Consider the following 20,828-nt stretch of genomic DNA (forward strand, 5'->3'; position numbering starts at 1 on the left):
TCACGTTTTATTAATGCACATGACTAATTCAGCTTCTTTCCGGGAGTTTTTTTGTGCTTTCTCCCCTAGCAGTTCTCCGTAGATCGTAGTTCCTTCTGGACCCTGGTCCTGACACCTGCTGTGGCCCTGCTGACGCCTGCTGCTGCCATCATCATCATCATTATTTTAAATATTAATCATATTACTGTACTCATAAACGGACATTACCCTCTCCTAAAGTCTCTGTGCTCTGCCTCCCCACAGGCTTCTGTGGATGGTGGTTCTATCTGATGGTGGTTCTATGTGATGGTGGTTCTATGTGATGGTGGTGGTCCCTGCAGTGGTCCTGCTGTGCGCCTGGCTTACTACTCACAGTTACTTGAATCATTTCTGTCATATAGTCTCATGTATTATACATTGTTCATTCTGTACACATGGCATCCATTGTAGTCTGTCCATCCCGGGAGTGGGATCCCTCCTCTGACGTTCTCCCTCAGGTTTCTTCCCTTTTTCCCCTCTTGGAAGGGTTTTTTTCATTGTTTGGGGGAGTTTTTCCTGTGCCGATGGAGGGTTTCGGGACAGAGGATGTCGTATGTGTACAGACTGTAAAGCCCTCAGAGGCAAATTTGTAATTTGCGATTTTGGGCTATACAAAATAAAATGAATGAATTGAACTTCTTTAAGTTGATAGTTTTGGGACAAGTTTACTGTAACACTTGAAATATCATTACATTATGTTCATGAAAAATGTTTCACCAGCAATCAACTTTAGGGGCCATTTCTAGTGATTTGAGAGTCGGTTTATTGTGGAAATAACGAGGAGAGAAATGTATTGATTATTAATTAATGCTGTGAAACAGTTTTTGGCCTCGCTATGAGAGTTCGACCGATATCTGTATTCAGTTGAACATTCTCTTGCTTGGAGCATCGCACACGGGAGCCTCATCTCATTCCCGCGTTTCATATTCTGCCAGCTGATCAGAAGCCGCTGTGCCGCACGTATTTGCCTCCATTTTTCAAATGCGCTTGGCGGTACCGGACGTTCTAGCTACAGGCTCCTGACACTGTCGCTGACGGCAGCGGCTGATGTGTGAAGGACTGACGGGTGGAGAGAGCCCACCATGCTCACACCTTGACACACACACACACACACGTTGAGTGTGTCCTCCTGACCGCAGGTCACGTGACTTTAAGAGCTAATAACCGCGTCCGTCCATCCTCCGTCTTCTCTCTTCTTTGTGTCTTTTGAAGTTCACACCTCATTTACAGTAGAGAATCATTTACAGGTGGCATTAAACCTGCCAGCCCGTGGCTCATAAGCACAATGGCGGTGGCTCAAGGCTAAACGTTTGCGTGTGTGTGTGTGTGTATGTGGTCATAGCTTGTAGGGTAGATAGCGGGGGGGATATGAGACGGATCTGGTTCATAACAATGGTGCTTTGTGAGCGTGTCACACAGGAATGTGTGTGATGCGAAGGATGAGTCGCGCCAGATGCTGCTCTGTCTTTACGGACTTCACTTTCGTAACTCTAGTTTTTTTGCGCCTTGCCTTTCCTTATTGGTTTTGTCTTCCAATTTTTCTCTGCTTTTCTTCATCTCCTCCTTCTTCTTCTTTTTGTCTTCACCTCCCTTCCTTCCCTCCCTCACAGGGGCGAATCCATTCACACATCCTTCACGGAGGAATGTGACCCGCGGAGCGTCCTAGTGATACTTTGGCGTATGATGTTTCAGCTTTGACATATATCCTCTCACAAAGGGGGGAATCTATTGTGTTTCATCAAAGTCAACGATGTGTGAGAGTCAGGAGGAGTAAAACCTCTAAACCTCCAAAGTCTCTCTTCATTTAGCCAAACAAGTCTCCGCTCTCCTCTCCTCGTGGCTTATTGGAGCGAACTAATGAAGAAGATAATCCACATTTTAGATCACTTTTTTGTTTCTGAAGTTCTTATCTGTGTTACTGTGCGTGAATAGGAGACAGCCGTTTGTGTTCTTTGCTAATCTAAAAGTAAACGTTGAAGTTCTCACTCATCTGTCATCGGTCACGTGAGGCGCTTTGAGATCAAAGTGAAGAATAAGTCAAAGTGGAATACACTCTTCTCCTTAACACAACAAAGTGCTCAAAACCGGGTTATGGATCTGAAAAAGAATCGTATTAGTTTTAATAATTCATTCATTTATTTTGGGATGGCAGTGTTGTTCCAAGACTTTGGTTCTGACTAAAACATCTCAGAAATACACTTTGAAGATGAATTGCTGTGATACTGTTCTTACTTAACCGATTATTTTGCGCACGTGTTGTTCACGCCCATTTTCACTCCAATGCATCAAATTCTGAAGCTTGGTTGGTGCATAATCTTCAAACCATGGCGCTCAAAGTATAGGGGCAAAGGTCAAACATCAGGGTTTGGCTTAAGTAGGATTAAACGTAACGTTAGCTACCAATGGCGTCACGTCACGTGACATTTCAGAAACCATGAGTGGAAAACTGTCAACTTCTGGTTTGAGAGGTGAGTTAACTGAAAGCCTGTTACTTCTCATTGAGCCGCTGAGACGGAGTGAAATCAGGCTTAAACCAGATAAAATGTTGCTAAGTTTGGAGTAGTTGTGGGTTTAGCTTCATAAATGACCTACGGCAACTTCTGCAATTATTGTCGTTATTAATATTTCTCCACGTAGCCTGTGGACTCAAGCATGAGGAACAATAGCCAACAGGAGGGCTCCTCGTTGTTTTAAACTGTGACATGTATGACTCGACATGTCTCGACTTGACTTGTTTCCCTCCGACGCACAAAATAAAACACACAAAACACACAGTCCTCACGAAGGAGCAGAGCTGAGGCTTTATTGTGCTGATGCTGTTGGAAGGATTTACAAGGAAAGGCAGCTGTGGGGCGCATGGATTCACCCCATGGGGTTGCTGTATACAGCCTCCTGCGTTTAGATACCTCAGTCGTGTACTTCAAGCCACACAAGGAAAGACGGAAACACGCGTCCTTTGCGCAGTTTTCGAAATATAAATGTTTTAATATTAGGACGGCGAGACTTGATTCGACAGAAGGTGCGGTTTGTGATGTAATGAAGCTCAGATGATCCTCTTGTGATGGACATTCATCATCAGTCTGCAGTCATTAAGGATTTTTATTTTTTTTTGTCAGGATGGGGCCTTGCACATATAGCACGAGCTCACGAGGTCGTCACAGCCACCAAACCTTTTTGAGAAGGCACATCGTCTCTCATAGGACGAGAGAATAAAACGTGAACAACACAACTTACGTCTGGTGAAGTCACACCCATTATCTGCTAATATATCAACTCACATTCTTGTATTTCTTTTCATAGTTCTCAGCTGTTGTTTCTTTCCAGTATTCCTGTAGTTGAATTTCCCATTTCCTGGTGCTGTGTGTGCTTTGAGTGCCACCTTGTGGCCCCTTATCCAAAGTGTGTCCAGAGTTTTAGTCAAGGCAGAATGTTCCGTCCACTGTTTGGCACGGCCGAAATACAGCTTCTCACCAACATGTCATGCCCCGAGACTTTGGCCAATTTTTTCTTCCTATTTACCTGCGGTGTCTTACAAAATATGTGGAATTTTTTGAATAAAGTTTAAACTTTCAGGGCTCAATAACTAAATATTTTATTTAATGTAGCTGTGAAGGCTGAGTTCAGGGGCCTATGAATATGACCCTTAATAAGGTTTTCATTACTATAACACAAAGCATAGAACACATCCATAAGTGGACAGCGTGAGAAGAGTTTTGTGCATCAGCGGTCGACACCAGCATCCTCATGTGGTACTTGACTAAACTGCACTTTATTCTACAGGTCATCATCTTATTTCCTCACATTCACTCTTTGAACTAAAGCTTCCCAGGTTTAAAGAACAATGTGCACTCTGAAGAAAAAAAGTTTGTCCTTTGCTATGGAATGCCGTTTTAGTCAAAATTAAATAAACGAATAAATACATTAAATATGCATTTGAAATACATCATGAAATAAATAAGGCAATAAATACATAAATATTAAATACATTTAATTATTTCATGGTACTTTTATTTCATAATGCCACTTTTCATTTCCAGAGACGTATTTCATAATGCCCTTTTACAATTCACGTTCTTATATGCAAATCAGGGGGCGTGGCTACATCTAACATTGAGAACAGACAACAGAGCCGTGTGCAAAAGAAGGCTGGCTAAGGGACGTGAGTGTTACATAATGGAAGACATCGGTGGGCTCCGAGGTAGCATGCTAGCATTAGCAGATCAAATCGATCAACATGGGTTTTCTGCAGATACGATTTTGACACATATTGAGGTTTTTTTGGAAATACTAGGGCGGATAAGTGCTCTTCAAGATGTATACATAGACGACGAAGTTTTAAATTGTTTAAGACTGATTGAGCACCGGCATTATGTAATAAGTCTCTGGAAATGAAAAACGGCATTATGAAATAAAAGACTCTGGAAATGAAAAGTGGCATTATGAAATAAAAGTACCATGAAATAATTAAATGTATTTAATATTTATGTATTTATTGCCTCATTTGTTTATTTCATGATGTATTTCAAATGCATATTTCATGTATTTATTCATTTATTTAATTTTGACTAAAACGGCATTCCATACTTTGCATCATGTTGTTACGAAGATCTGATATGACACAAGATGAATACAGAAGAGAGACGGAGAAAAAGGCACCATGTCTGAACAAATACAGCCAAACATCAGAGTAAAATATTCTTTAGTAATAGGTATAAGATTTACTTTTTGTTATTATTAGAGATGTGCTACGTTCCTCCCCGTGTATAATACTACTGATGGCCTGTTGAGCTTTTGAGATGGTGGCGTCCTGTGTTTTCATTTGTCGATACACAGCATGTAACTGAGATCAGCTTGTGCCGTTCTGAAAAAGGAACCTTCCACCGACCGTTTTTCGCACTCGGCCCTATTGCGGTGTGTGTGTGTGTGCGTGTGAGAGTGAGAAATGACAATCTAAAAGTAGTTCCAGAATTTCACACAGCCGTAAATACCCAGTAAAAGACGTGCACCTCAATTAAAAAAGGTAACTTAAAAAGGACACCAAATAGGGCCTGCACGGGCAAAGGTACCGTGCGTATTTAATTATCTTACCAATCCACAAAAAGCCAAATGACGGACGGATTAAAAGCTCTTTAAAAACCGGTCAACATTCTTTAGTAATGACCCGCCTGTCCAGCTCCTTCCGCACCTCACAGGCTCTTTAAAAGGGGCGGAGCGGCGCACCTGTTGACTCTGAGGATGAGATGTGTCATTACACTCATCTACAAACATCAGGAAGCTAAACAAATAAAACCGCATCCGAAATAAAAAAAGAAATACGACTCACCCCCAAACACCGATAATCAAAACATGCCAATCTAAAAATGACTTTATAAATAAAACAAAGTTGTGTCCAACGGTTACATCATTTCTGTCTTAAGTAGATGTCCCGTTTAATGATTTTACACCAGTGACGAGTAAGATTACCATAATTGGCCATTTGAGCCGGTGTTACACCCAGACTGGTTTTTCCACCTACTGGTTTCCCTACGCGTGCGTGTTTGTGTTCGTTCCACAGCAGCAGATGTGTTCGCCTCAGTTCCCTGATTCATCACACATTCACAAACATATTGCTGAAAATCTTTAAAAAAGGCATCACAAATCCACTGCAGCGTTTACAATTGTACGATTGTGGTAAGCACCACATCACAGCCACGTATGAAGACTTTATTTAAGAAAATATATTAAAGGAAAGGTCGTATCGACCTGGATTTGAACCCCGTTGGGCAAAACATCAAAACACCGTAGGCTACTGGCAAGTGCTTTTTTTATTCTCTTTAGGGAGTGCCCCACGGAGACTGACAGAAGTACCTCACCCTTGACATAATTTATCCATTACGATGACGTAGATCAGTATGGAAGAAACCTTTTGGTGAAGTGGATCTAAAACAATTGGTTACCTTTGGGCGTCTTACAACACGTCCAAACATGTGCAACGCTACCTTTTCGCGAGGCTGCAGCTCAGCATCGACACATTTGGATAAAAAAAAAAAGCACATTGTTTTTGGACGGCCATTGCGTGACATTTACCACAGCCACGTACAAAATAATACAGTTAAGAAAATGTATATTAAAAGATTGAGCTGACCAGGATTCGACCCATGGAGCAAAATACACATTTGCCAGGTTGGAAGGCGTTAATCATGCTAGACAAATAACACTTACCAACGTTAGTTGGAGAGACGAGGCAATGACAAACTCCTCTGATGTTGAACTGCACATGTGTTCTGGATGAACTGAGATTGCGCGTTTAACGTCACGTTCAGGAGCAGTCGGTCATGATTGACACTCCACAGTGAGCATTTTTTGGTTGAAAAGACCATTAAAAGAAGTCTACGCCCGACGTTGGTCTTTTCAACGTCTGTGAATAGACGTTGAAACAACTTTCACTTTTGAACCAATTTGCAACGTGTCTTCAACGTCCGGCCAAAGACCTCTTTTAAACGTTGTTTCAACGGAGAAATTGCCTGCTGGAAACTTACAAGTTACATACTTGTCACAGTTGTCATGTTAACAGCCCTTAACAAGGACAAACACATTATTTTATTAATTTGTATTTATTATAAATATAACACTATACATATAACAACACTTTTGCTAATTAAAAACAATACAGAAATAAAATATATATTTCAGGGAAATAAACTATGGAATTAAAAGTGCAGAAACAACTTTTCTGTGTTCAACAACAATTCTGTGTTTGTAGACCATTTTTCTGAATCATTGGAACTTCATTATAGATTCTGTAACAAGATGTGGCTCACTTGAGTTGGGATAGTATACCTGAAATCAGCTGCGTCTCCCTCATCCTCACTTGATGATTCTTTGTGTAAAGGGAGTCAGAGTGCACAGAGCAGATTCCTCTGGTCAACGTGTTCAATATTCAATTCAAATCAAACATGCACTATGTTAACACCCTATCCCCTAAACCCCAAAATGTAAAAAAACAACCTGGAGAAACCTGAGGGGAAAACAGCAGGGTAGTAGGTGTGTAGAGTATGAACAACGTAAAAGATGTACAGTACATCCGATTCCTACAACAGAAATGATTCAAATATTGTGGATTATTAAGCCAGGGATAAGGCAGGACCAGTGCAGGGGCAACCATCATCAGACGTAACCTCCATCAGATGCAACCACCACCCACAGAAACCTGTGAGCACCTGGCGGTGTGGTGCGCCGACAACAACCTGGCCCTCAACGCCAAGAAGACCAAAGAGCTAATTGTGGACTTCCGGAAGAAAACTGGCACACACATCCCCATCCATATCAACGGGACGGAGGTTGAGCGTGTCGCCAGCTTCAAGTTCCTGGGTGTCCACATCTCTGGGGACCTCTCTTGGACCCTGAACACCTCATCCCTGGTAAAGAAAGCACACCAGCGTCTCTTCTTCCTGAGGAGACTGAAGAAGGCCCATCTGTCTCCTCAGATTCTAGAGAATTTCTACCGCTGTACCATGGAAAGCATCCTTAAAAACTGCATTTCAGTATGGTACGGCAGCTGCTCTGTTGCGGACCGTAAATCACTGCAGAGGGTGGTGAAAATTGCATTTCGTTGCCTTTTCGTTGCATTTCGTTGCCTCAGTACTTGTACCCTGTGTCACGGTGTGGTTCACTTCCTGTCTTATTTTGTAGTTTTCTGCCACTCGTGTCCCCGGGTAACTTCACTTCCTGCCTTGTCCTGTCATCCCCTGTGATTGTCTAATCGTTTCCACCTGTGTCCAATCACCTGCACCTCCCTAGTGTATTTAAGCCTTGTGTGTCTCTTGTGTCACTTATTGAGTCATTGTCTATCGTTGTGGATGTTTCTCGTCAATCTTCCTGGATGTTTCTTGGTCCCAAATGACTTTTAGGCAACGAAAACTTTGAATAATCCATGTATTTAACAATCCTGGCTGCTCCCTGTGCCAAGTCGAAGCGTCCCTGGGCAAGTAATAGAACCACCTATTACTCCATATAAAATTATGTCAAACCATGGGCGTTTTGGAAAAAAGTCACCGCTGCATGTCTAGTAATGTCCTGTAAGTCAAGTCAAGTCATTTTATTTTGTATAGCCCAAAATCGCAAATTACAAATTTGCCTCAGAGGGCTTTACAGTCTGTACACATACAACATCCTCTGCCCCGAAACCCTCCATCGGCACAGGAAAAACTCCCCAAAAAATGAAAAAAACCCTTACAAGAGGGAAAAAAGGGAAGAAACCTTAGGGAGAACGTCAGAGGAGGGATCCCACTCCCGGGATGGACAGACTACAATGGATGCCATGTGTACAGAATGAACAATGTAAGTCAAAGTCATCATATGTAAGATACCGTTAGAAATGCACCGTAAATTTACAGCAATTTGTTACAGTGTAGTTCAATGAGGACGGGTGAGGTTATGGACATATTTGATGGACTGTGAAGAAAAACAATACTGTTTAAACAAGTACTTCTGGAAATGACAATATATATAATCGGGGCCTCAATATTCTCTCCCGACGTGTTAAACACCCGTATTACGCAAGTAATGCGGGTCGACGTGGCGCAGGAGTAGAGAGGGTGCGCAACCGCAAGGTTGGCAGGTCGAGCTGCTCCATGTTCAAGTATCCAAGTGTCCCTGAGCAAGACACCTAGCCCCTAATTGCTCCCCGGGCCAAAATGTAAGAAGCCATGGGTTCAAAATGCTATGTTAGTCGCTTTGGATGAAGGCGTCAGCTAAATGACCTGTAATGTAATGTAATAGCGCTTCTCCATCCAGAAAAGGACGTGTCATGTCGAGAACTTTCTTTTTAATTTTTAAATATGTTTAACTTGTATTGCTTTATTTTTAAACTAACCCATAGACTTGTACTACTAACCCATAGCATTATATTTTATTTTATTGCTCGTGCACTTGTTGTCCATCGTCGTACTGTCTGCTGTTACGCACCAACCGCCCAGTCAAATTCCTTGTATGTCTGACATATTATGGCAATAACTGTTTCCTCATTCCTGAACGTAATGCATTATACATGCAAGCAATAAATGGACTTTTTGCAACTTTGATCATTCATCAAGACTCTGTTTTATGAGACAAATCATTCTCTTCTATCGAGCTTTTATTGAAATATTCCACAACAATTTAGACGGAAGGGCACCGTAAAATCAACGTACGCCACTATAGGGGCCTCCAGGAGGGCCTGCTTTAGCACCCAAAAGGCCCTCTCCAGTCCACGCTCTGCCTCTTCGCCCCGGTAGCCCCCCTTAGCAGCCCATGGAGTGGACAAGCCTTCTTGGCGAAGGCAGGGATAAACCTCCGATAGTAGCCCGCAAAACCCAAAGAGGTGTGGACTTCGCGGACAGTCGAGGGGAACGGCCATTCCTTGACCGCGTCAGTTTTACCGGGATCTGTTGCTACACCTCCCCGACCCATCACATGGCCCAGGTACTGCACAGAGCGCTGAAAAAGGTGGCACTTAAGAGGCTGTAGCTTCAGCCCGTGCTCGGCGAGCCGCCTGAAGACTTGTTCAAGGTGTCCTAGGGGAGCAGCAAAATCAGGTGAGTAGATTATCACGTAATCAAGCTAAATCAGTAAAAAATCATGCACCTGCCCCCCAAGACAGAGCTGCATCAAATGCTGGAAGGTAGCTGGGGCGTTACACAGCCCAAACGGCATTCTCTCGAACTGGTAGAGGCCCACCGGGGTGGTAAAGGCAGTCTTCTCCTTTTCCTTTGGGTCGACCTCAACCTGCCAGTAGCCGCTTGCTAGGTCCAGTGTAGAGTACTACTCCGCTCTCTTCAAGCTGGTCAGGGACTCCTCGATACGAAGAAGGGGATAAGCATCCTTATGCGTGACAGCATTAAGTTTCCGGTAGTCGACGCAAAACCTGCAGGAGCCATCTTTCTTCTTTACTAAAACCACAGGTGCAGCCCATGGACTGGAACCCTTCCATAATGACTCCCCCGTCCGGCTACTGTACGTCCGCCGAGTCGCCACTTCTCCCCGTGAGGGCCTGGGTTCAATTTCGTTCACCATAGCCTTGCCTCCCATCACTCCCCCCCGTGTGACATCTCTTTTTGAAGGTTATTACAGCCAAATTGGTCATGCGTTTTATTCGAGAAATCAACAAAAGCACAAAGTGAAGCAGCTTTTCCCTCCTGGTCTTCTTCTAGGTTTGGAACCGTTTACTTAGAGAATAAATTAATGCGAGACAAAAAGGAAGCACAGGCAAAGGCGGACTGCACGCTCTTGTAGAAACAAAAAAGGGAAGAGGCCCTGGCAATGACGTAAAAACAAGATTACCAAAAACAAACACTGGGAATATCTGACTACAAACATGCAACTCGGGTAAAGACAAAAGATGTCACGGACAAGTGGGGGAACTGAGGCTTAAATACAGGTGGAGGTAATTGCAAACTAAACTCAGCTGTAGGGAGAAACTAAGTGTGAGGAACTAAACACAGGAAGTGCAGTGGTTACAAAAATAAAAACAGGAAGTTAATCTTAAACGTCTCGTCGAGTCGTCACAGGCGAGTATGAACCCGTAATAAGAAACAAGAACTTAAGAAATAAGAAACACCACTGCTGCGGCAAAAGACAGAGAAACGGTGTAAGTTCCAATATAGTGTTGTCAGTTAATTTTTAATTTACACACTAATCAGAATCCATACGTTTTACTAATTCCAGTGTTGAAATTACATTTTTTGCTGTTCGTTAGAATGCACTACACACCCATGCTCATATTTAATCACAAGAATAATATCGCTGGTAAAAACTGGTACAGTGGTATTGGACCTACAATGTGTTTTATTCAGGCGATGTAAATATATCCCACTATTCAGAAGCTGTAAAGAAATTCCACTTGACGAAGACTACTGAAGCGAGAGGAGAGGATCCAAGAGAAAGTCTTTTAGCAAACTGGAATTATAAAAGCAACGCTAAAAGTTTTAATTGTAAGTGAACTAGAAACAACTGAGTTTTAACTTCTAACAAATGTAAACGAACACAAAGGGATTCTGTGTTTGCTCATGAAATCACAGGTCATTAGGCGCATTTTTTTGTTCGCAATTATTAACCACTTCTCCTGTTCCACCCTAACCCAACAATGTTTTATGTGCGCTGCTCCTCCTCTGCAGCCGCCCGGAGGGGGGCGAGATCTCAGCAACCCTTCAGACGGGTGGGATCGCTCGGATCTTTACTTGAAAGCAGGTAAGTTTTCAGCAAATGTCACCCCTCCCCGCTTGCGACATCTCTTTTTGAAGGTCGTTACAGCCAAATTGGTCATGTGTTTTGCGCTTCTGCTGCGGGAAACGCGTAACCGATGCTCGCGCTGCTTTGTGCGTTTTTCTCCACAAACAAACGGAACTCCTCAGTCAAGGAGAGCTTGGAGGCTGGAAAAATGTCGAGGACGTTTTCCCAATTGTTGAGGTACGCAGAGTGTTTTTTTTTTTATTTGCTTGACTTATTTGGTGATCGAATTCTCTCATATTTATAAACGCATATTAAATCATTGGTCTTCTGAGTACTGGTATGGTGCAGCATAATACTAATCCCATGCTTTTCACCGTGTTCTCCACGTGTAGCTGGACAATATCAATAAATTCAATAAAAACTTAAATTGTACTTGTAACGTCACTCATCTATAGCAAATTGTAAATTGGCTTATTTGAGGAAATTGCACTTTCTTGTTTCTTGTTCTCCTGAGTTTGTACCCTATGGTTGAATGCACTTATTGTACGTCGCTTTGGATAAAAGCGTCCGCTAAATGACATGTAATGTAATGTAATGTAATATCTCATAAAGCATAAAGCCCTGTGTTCTCTTTCAGGAGCACCGTCGCCCGCTGCTGTCTTCTCTTAGTCCTTGTCAGCTCGACTGCTTTATACTTCAGGCGAGTAAACAAGTGTTCATTGTTGCTTCATGAGCGCATGTTTTTTTTTTTTTTTAAGTCACTTGAAGATGATTTCCATTTTTCAATTGTAGACATGTTTTAGACATCGCGGACATCCTGCCGGTGGCCGAGGAGAAGCTTCTGAGGCAGAGAATCAATTTAGACCACACGCTTAACTTCGGGTAAGAGACCCCTTTAGTTTCGTCTGGAAAGAGTTCTAAGGAAGTGTACGTGCAAGGAATTTTGATTTAGAAGCAGACAGAAATGCACAGAAGGACAACAGGTGAATCGTGACAGCACCAATAGATCTGTGATGGGGAAAAGGCGTTGGTCCGCAAACTAAACAAGAAGCACGGTTGACATGCAACGTTTCAATAGAAGATGGATGTTGCGGTAAAAGCACGTAGACAATATTGCTGGTTGCAGCCGGTTCGACGTGATCGTTGTTTTGTTTGCTTTGTTGTAACAATAACTCGTATGACTCGAAAACGGTGAACGCATTCTTTGCTTCACAGTCATTTCTCCCATAACATGTGTGTTGTGTGCAAATGCGCAGTGTGTTCGGGCGGCTTATTCTTATTGTACTGATTATTTATTAAATAACTAATTTCAAAGGAATTTTAAATGGATGCTAATGTTTATAAATGGGGCGCCGTTTGTAAAATGCCGCACGTTCTAAAATCCTGCGCAGTTTCGCTACATTTAGCATTATCATATGAACAAAAAAGCCGACAATATTCATATGTCACATTTAACATTTACATTTAATATTTAGATTTAACATTTGGATATAACATTTACATTTACATTTGTATTATTTAACAACTTTGTGTTACTGCCAAACATCCTTGGAGTTATTGCATAAATTTAATTTCTCTCTAAATGGTTGAAAAAGTGACATATGAATATTGTTGTGCTTTTTTGTTCATATGATAATGCTAAATGTAGCAAAACTGCGCAGGATTTTACAAACGGCGTCCCATAGCCATGGAACTAAAAAAAACACTGTGCTAATAGACACGCGCAATTTCACACCTTTATTTTGTAATTGAGAATGTCGATGCTCAATTAACACACAACACACAGACTAACTAAATTATAAACTATAAACTATAATAAATATAGATTTTTATACAATGACGACTTTTATGTTTTTATTCAGATGCAGCTAATTGAATGTAAAAGGCAACATTTAGCATCATTTGTGTTTCGCATTACAATTGTTTTTGTTTTGTTTCACATAAACCCATATAATGTGTATTTTGTCAGTTCATGACACCAAACAAAAACGTTTGGGAAAAGTTTTGGGAGTCCTTGGTTTTAAATCTCCACGCCATTTGGCTGATTCAAATATTTTTCATTTCATCATCCATTTCAGGGCCAGACCGCTTGTTCAAACAATGTCACCTTGGAAAGCTCCTATCTTGTGGGAAGGGATGTTCGACCCAGATCTCTATGATCAAAAGCACATCCAAAATGAGTCATCCGTGGCCCTCACCGTGTTTGCCGTGGGAAGGTTGGTTACCAGAACTTTAACACCAGCATTGTATTCTTGGCCTGGTAGCATTTGGAATTAAGAAACACCAAACCGGAGTAAAATAGAGAAACCCTGAATGCATTGTGTGGCCGTACGTAACGTAGTGTTTTTATTAATTTTCTGTGTGAATGGTGGTGGAGAAACAGTGTTTCCTGTTGAGTTTTGTTGCGTTTTTTTCTCATAATTGTTTTCCCCACCCTTAGGTACCTTGATGCCTACCTCAACACCTTCCTTACCTCTGCAGAGAAACATTTCATGCTGGGATTACAAGTGACATATTACGTGTTCACGGACCAACCGGAGAAGGTGCCCACCATCAAGTTCGGTCCTCGCCGCAGCCTGAAGGTCATCCAGGTACAGAAGTACTCCAGGTGGCAGGACATCTCTATGATGCGCATGAAAATGATATCGGACGCCATAGAATCAGAGATACACCACAACTGCAATTATATCTTCTGTTTTGACGTGGATCAGGTGTTTAAAGGCAGATTCGGCTCAGAGGCTCTGGGGGATTCTGTGGCCTTGTTACACGCGTGGTATTACAAACGTCCAAAGCAAAGCTTCACCTATGACAGAAACCCCAAATCCAAAGCATTCATGGAAACCGGAGACTACTACTATCACGCTGCAATTTTTGGAGGTGTGCTGGAACATGTGAAGGATTTGGCAGATTACTGCTTTCTGAACATAATGGAGGACAAACTAAACAATGTGGAGGCGTTGTGGCATGACGAAAGTCATCTAAACAAGTACTTCTGGCTTCACAAACCCAGCAGGCTGATCTCCCCTGAGTACTGCTGGGACCCGGTTATTGCAGAAAACCAGGACATAAACGTCACCCGCCTGGTATGGGCTTCAAAGAACTACAAAGAACTTCGTACTCGTTAGAATTTGCTTGAAGAAACACTAAATGGCATTTTATATTTTAAATTTAGGAAAAGTCAAACATTGTTTACCGTGAGCTTTGAATTGGATTCTTTCTATGAAAGTAGGACACTGGAATAAACTTTGCTCCTAGCTTTTCTAAAATTGAAATACCGTTAATGCCGACAAAAGATATATTGTTGTGAGCAGTACTACTATCTGCCACCAGCTGGGCAGTTACAGAGGAAGTAGCAGAATACAGAGCTTAACATTGAGAGTATAAAACAATATTCTTTTTTGTAAACTCCTGTGACAACCGCTTTCTTTCTGATTGCCAGCAGGGGGCAACTCCTTTTATTAAAAAATATATAAAAATTGTTGTTAAATATTTGGACATATTTGGCTTAAAACTGTAGTCTTAAAAACTGATGGATATCCTCATTCCCTGCATCCACTTCTGTACTTTACATTGAGACAGACTGCTAATTCTAAGAAAAGGAAAAGACAAATATTCTAACGAAAACATATATGTTTAAATTGTCAACAGCAATCTAATCAAAATGAAAGTCACATTATCAAAATAAGCAGAGATGGGCAGTATTTCTATGACATGTATTTTAAATACGTATATCACGTGGTTTGTAACAAAGTACTTTAGAGCAGTGATGTAGTCTACGTGATACACAACAAAATGATACGTATCAACACCGCTGTGACAGAACGTTCAGTCAATGCTATTGATTAAAGAAACAACAAACTAAATTTGTATTTAACCCTCTCGGTACCTTCAAATGTACCAACACCTTTTACCATTGGGGTCAATTAGACCCCAGCAATGTAAACACCCGGAAAATGATCATAATGTTTTCCCCAGGTTTATGTATTAGGAACTGCCATATACTTTTCACCCTACAATACCGACGGCCTTTAGCTTCATGCTGTACTCACGGATTCTGAGCTGACCCTCCCAGTTGCCGTCCAATGTCCAAGCTCCTCCCTGAAGGCCAGCTCGCCAAAATGTAAATGCAGCTTTGACGTCAACGTCATGCTCCATCAAATGCGTTGAGTGAATGAGTTGTAATGTCCCCAAACATACCTGGGTAGCTGTTAACGAGGGCAAACAACATGTTCCTCGGCCAAGAGCCCAAACTCTCTAAGTTTCCCCGTCATCCTCATGCACGGTCCAATCAAGTCACCCCTCCCTGGTGCAGAAGGCTGTGACCCACCAGCGTAATAATACTTTGAAAGATATACATGGCAAATTTGAGTTTTCTTCTTCCGCTTTGGTGTTGACAACAAATAGTTCTGCTCAGAAACCTGACCCAAAACTATGAACGGGCCATGAAATCGTCACAGATAGAGCCTGTATGTTCATGATAACTTTATCGAGACGTCTCACCATCTAACCTCGCATTGTATTACAAGTTTTGCTGTATCTACTCAATGTGAAGGCCATGAAGCCATATGAGTTAGCTAGGCTATGACAGTGGGTGACCATTTGTAGAAACAATGAATAAATGTAAATATCCGATTTTTTATGTTTCACTAACATGGTGTTCAAGAGGCACCATCGACAGGTACGGAAGCAACAAAACCTGTGTGTGGAATCATAGAGGGGATTTAGGCTCCTTACCTTTTGTACAACTGGTTTTAATTCTATATTTGGCTATATAGTATACATATGCCTAATGTGTGATGCTATTCATATGTGATGGGTTGTTGGGCTTTGTCACAGGGGCTTTTAAGTCTACTTAATACAAATATACATATATGCACATCAGTCAAGTTGTTGTCTTTTAGTAGCTTTGTTTAGTTACATTCTGTTACTGTTCTTCTTTCAGAGCTTTGTGTACATGTGTTAACAAAAAGACCAATGAACAGACTTTGCAATGCAAAACGTAATCTGCATACATTCCACCAGCTACAAAAATACAGGATTAGTCTTTGTTTGTGTAGATAATGTAGATCGAGGTACCGTGAGGCATCTCTTGTCAAATAAGTTGAGGGTACATTGACCGCTTCTTTGTTGATAAAGGGGAAGGATGATGATGCCGTAATGTTTTATTAGATTTAATGTCTGAAGCCAATCATGAGTTGATGATACGAGCTGAAGGAACCAATGCCGAGATGCCCATAAAGGCTACTAAATCTAATCAGAGATGTATTGTGACTACATCCTGAGGGCCCTCTGTGCCCGTGCTTCTTATCGGTACCATAATAAATCCAAGGTGTTATCGTGTTATCGTTTCGTATGATCAAAGTTCGATCTTCCCACAAGTAACCCAACACCTTCACTCTCTGTCCCTGAAAACATCAAATAAAGCCAGAAATCTGGGGGTTATTATGGATTCAGATTTACACTTGGAGAGTCACATCAAATCAGTAACAAAATCGGCCTACTACCACCTCAAAAATGTAGCACGACTTAGAGGGCTCATGTCAGCTCAAGACTTAGAAACACTTGTACATGCCTTTATAACCAGTAGGCTAGACTATTGTAATGGTCTCCTTGCAGGTCTTACAAAAAAAACTGTCAGGCAGCTCCAGCTTGTTCAGAACGCTGCTGCTAGAGTTCTAACAAAGACCAAAAAATGTGAGCACATTACACCAATTCTTAAATCCTTACATTGACTCTCAGTATGTCAGAGAATTAATGTCAAAATCCTACTGCTCACATATAAATCACTACATGGTTTAGGGCCAAAGTATATCACTGATATGCTTCCACTACATAAGCCTTCAAGATCACTAAGATCTTCTGACACCAATCGGTTAGTGATTCCCAGAGTAAATACAAATCATGGGAAAGCATCATTTAGTTACTACGCAACAAACAGCTGGAATAAACTTCCTGAAGATTTAAGACTTGCCCCAACTCTGACCACGTTTAAAACAAGACTGAAAACCTTTATGTTCAGCTTCGCCTTCTGCTAAATTTTACCTACATTGCACTTTTAACCTCTGCCTTTAATTAAACAATTTAAATAAGATTTTAATTTATCATTTTATTTGCTGTTTTTAATTTTTTTAATTCCTGCATTTTATTTCACTTTATTGTATGTGAAGCACTTTGAGTCTGCCTTGTGTATGAAAAGCGCTATACAAATAAAATTGCCTTGCCTTGCCTTCAATGAGAGAGTGTGTTCAAACCTTGACTGCTGCTGCAGGTTTTTCATTATGTTTTGCATATGTCAGCGGCCCAGGTTAAAAATGGTAAGAGCGAAGAGCCCTAGGAACTCTAAATGAAAGGTTTGTTTCTGTTTGGGAGAAAAGAGGAGACAAGGGCGGAAACACTAATAAAAAAATATTTATTTTAACACAACGATTAGAATATATTGGAAAGCTAAAATAGTCCGTCCATGTTTATCACTGCAGCAGCGCAAAGTCCCGTGCGTAATTAGTATCTGACTGCCAGCTGCCCTCTGCTGCTGCTTCTGTAAATATTAAATGTAAATGTTTGGCAGTAACAAAAAGTTGATAAAAAAAAATATTAAGAAAAATCTGTCCCCCGCAATATACGGCATGTTTCCTTCCTCTTATGAACTGTTTGTTAAGCGAAACGCACCGGGACTCTCCGAGTGCCCGCTCACTCCAGTTCTTCGGAGTGATGCAATAGGGAAACCATTTTTGGTTCCACAAAGAACCTTTCAACCCATGGTTCCTTTGAAGCACCCGAAGAAGAAAATGTTGTTCATGGACCCAAATGGTTTCATTTAGAACCCTTTCTAAATGGTTCTATAACTAACAATGGTTCTTCCCAGGAATAACGGTTCTTCCCAGGAATAAATGGTCCTTTGAGTAACCGCTTTTGTGAACGGTGAAAAAGGTGTTTATCTACACAGGATGGAATCAGGGTCCCCAACCTCTTTTTTTGAGGATCTTTTTAAAACATCTACATGATCAGGATAAAACAAAAACCTGCAGATGTATCACACTTCATTTTGTCATTAATCAATGTTATACACAGTAATCTGTGTGCTACATGCAACAAGAAATGGTCAGAGCATCTGCGGCTCTCTGCACAGCTACAGGAGCCCGTGTGTCTATCTTCAGGATAAAAGCCTCCAAAAATGAAAAGGTTCCAGCTGACAAGGGTTTAAAGCAAGATTAAAAATACCATAGAGCAACAACACAACAGCCAGAGAAAATGATGTGAGCATATACACATAAAATAGTTCAAGGATGATAGATAATGATAGAAGGTGATGGTTCTTTGTAGGACCACACTGAACCATTGAAGAACCTTCTTTTTTCTGTGTGGACGCTGCTTTATCGTCCGTTTTCCCCTTTTCAAAGCGATACAAGACAACACTATCTTTACTGCGTAAGCTTCTAAAATCATTGGTCATGTTCAGGCACACATACTAATTACAACCAGAAAGCATGCAAATGGCCCCATTGCTGCAAAGTTTAATGTCTGTATTAAGTAGGGTTTTTTTGTGCAGCGGCACCACTTTGAGTGTTGCTTCCTTACTGCGTATATTATTTCTGTGTTCTCTTTTACCCACTATGGGCTGGAATTACATCAACTAACGTTCTTTCATTTTCATCTACTTTAAGCACAGACAAGTCATTTTGAAAAGTCGGATACCAGCATAAAGGATGTGAGAAGAGAAGGTTTTGTAAAGAACATATTTGGGTATAGCATATATTCAGAAGTTTCCCTGTGAGCTTGATCTTTGGATTGATAAGGACACAAACACACTGTGTTTGCAAGAGGAAGTGGTTTTTTTTAGAGAGGTTGGTTAGGCTTGTAAAAGTCCTATCTACTGTAGTCTCTTTAATCCAGTGGCTATAAAGAGAGATTCATGATTGTGGTAACACACCTGACTAACTGACTCTTTCATTAATGAATAAAAAAATGGGATTATTAACATTGCAACACGTCGGCCAACCAGAAGGAGGCCCGAGGGCCATTCAATGACTGACATTCTGACAGAAAACTCTTCCAGTAGAGGATCTCTGTCGTCACGAGCCACTGAAGCGCCGGGGTCTCTAAGAATAAATCTTCCTATTTGGCCTCAACACTAATATGCCCCGACACTTTGACTCATGTTTGCTTTGACATGACATCCTGTTGAACCAGGATGACAATAGAAGGATGCATCGATGTGTCTCCTGACCGAGAAATGTGCCGTTTGTAGTTTTGTGTTTTTGTTTGAATCTAGTGTTGTTGTTTTTTTTGAAGACTTAACAAATCAAACAGTTTGTTCTAGAACTTCTCGTGAGGCGATGCAGTGTTTGGCTGATAAATTCATAAGGCAGTCAGATATGATCAGTAAAGGAATGGCCGCTCTGCTCCTCATCTCTCTTGTGGTTTGGTGGCGGCTGTTCTGCACCCGGTACGTCTGCTTGCCTCATACATTGGAAGGAGCCACACGTGAACGTTGCGTTTCTTATCTGCGGTTTGTGATGTTGAGATAAGGCTGAGCGCGTTTTTTTTTAAATTATTATTACTTACAAATGAAAACAAATTCTCCTGTCGGGTGGATGGGAACTGCGTCCATGGCAACGGTCTGTTTTCATAGCAGAGGTCGGCTGTAAAGAAAGGTCGGCCTGTGGAATGCCACGGCTGACCAACCATGATCAGGGCTTCGATAAAGCCGCGTAGGCCTCCTGTCTTGCTTTGGCGCTTTGAGCACCTCAAACTGAGGTGTCGAAACTAGGAAACATCTAGATTGATGAACAGCATTCCAGCGGTGAGGCTAGAAGGGATTTCTTTTCCTTTCGGTTTGAAATGGAAAAAGGGCACATTTTAAAGAATGCATCCAGAACGGTGCGGCAGAAACCCATAAAAGAGCCACAACTCTTTAAGTGCCGATCTTCTCTCAGATTATCACACTTTAGTTGAGCTTTGGGTTTGCGTTGCCGTTACTGTCCCTGTTTTCATGCGCCGCTGTGTCTCCTCCTGTCAGCGCCGATGAAGGTGCAGCAGAGCTGGAGCTGCTCTTTGACCCCGGCCTCCTCGACCAGCACGGCGGGGTCATCGACGGTAAGGAGGCCGCGCTTCAGAACTCATTCCCTCTGAGATGAACGCGAGACAAACGTGATTTTGAATGAGCACACCGGATTGTGGTTGTGTGTTACTGCAGAATACGGCGAGAGGCCCCTCCCTCCTCCTCCTCCTCCATCTCCTCCATCTCCTCCACCCGACCCTGAACACCCGTATCAGCCAAACCTGGAGGAGGAATACTACTGAGAGACAGATGATCCTGACGCAAACAAATGAAGCTGATCTTCCCTGAATGGACTTTTCCCACTTGATGTCACAAATAAAAAACATTTTGTGGTAAATTGTTCCTATTTATCTGACCGTTTCACAGCGAATGACCGTTCGAGAAGGATTTTCAATGACACAAACAAAGAAGCGCACACTAACAATACATGGTAACTTTAGTATATAGTGTACTTGTGTATCTTCAGTGCGTTAATACAAAAGAGGTCGTGTCCCATTAGAACCCGTGAGGACACGGCTAGCAGAGAGCGACCTCATCGGTATCCGGTCGGCTATGACGCTACATT

At 41.8% G+C, this 20,828-nt stretch overlaps 1 protein-coding gene across 2 annotated transcripts; it reads left to right on the top strand.

Annotated features, from left to right (window-relative positions):
• The first annotated feature begins 11,155 nt into the window (after positions 1-11,155).
• On the top strand, positions 11,156-20,600 carry LOC120834481 (N-acetyllactosaminide alpha-1,3-galactosyltransferase). Of its 2 annotated transcripts, XR_013451619.1 has the most exons (7): positions 11,156-11,442; positions 11,843-11,905; positions 11,998-12,087; positions 13,284-13,421; positions 13,646-13,796; positions 20,222-20,298; positions 20,399-20,600. XR_013451619.1 is itself a non-coding variant. In XM_078085771.1 (5 exons), the coding sequence occupies exons 1-5, from the start codon at positions 11,336-11,338 to the stop codon at positions 14,328-14,330; spliced, it is 1,083 nt and encodes a 360-aa protein (XP_077941897.1). In that variant the 5' UTR covers positions 11,156-11,335; the 3' UTR covers positions 14,331-16,085. The 2 variants fall into 2 exon arrangements, 1 of the variants encoding a protein (XP_077941897.1); XM_078085771.1 differs by lacking the exons at positions 20,222-20,298; positions 20,399-20,600 and having other exon boundaries at positions 13,646-16,085.
• The last annotated feature ends 228 nt before the right edge of the window (positions 20,601-20,828 follow it).

This window comes from Gasterosteus aculeatus, chromosome 12, assembly GCF_964276395.1.
Source record: "Gasterosteus aculeatus chromosome 12, fGasAcu3.hap1.1, whole genome shotgun sequence".
NCBI classification, from domain to species: Eukaryota; Metazoa; Chordata; class Actinopteri; order Perciformes; family Gasterosteidae; genus Gasterosteus; species Gasterosteus aculeatus.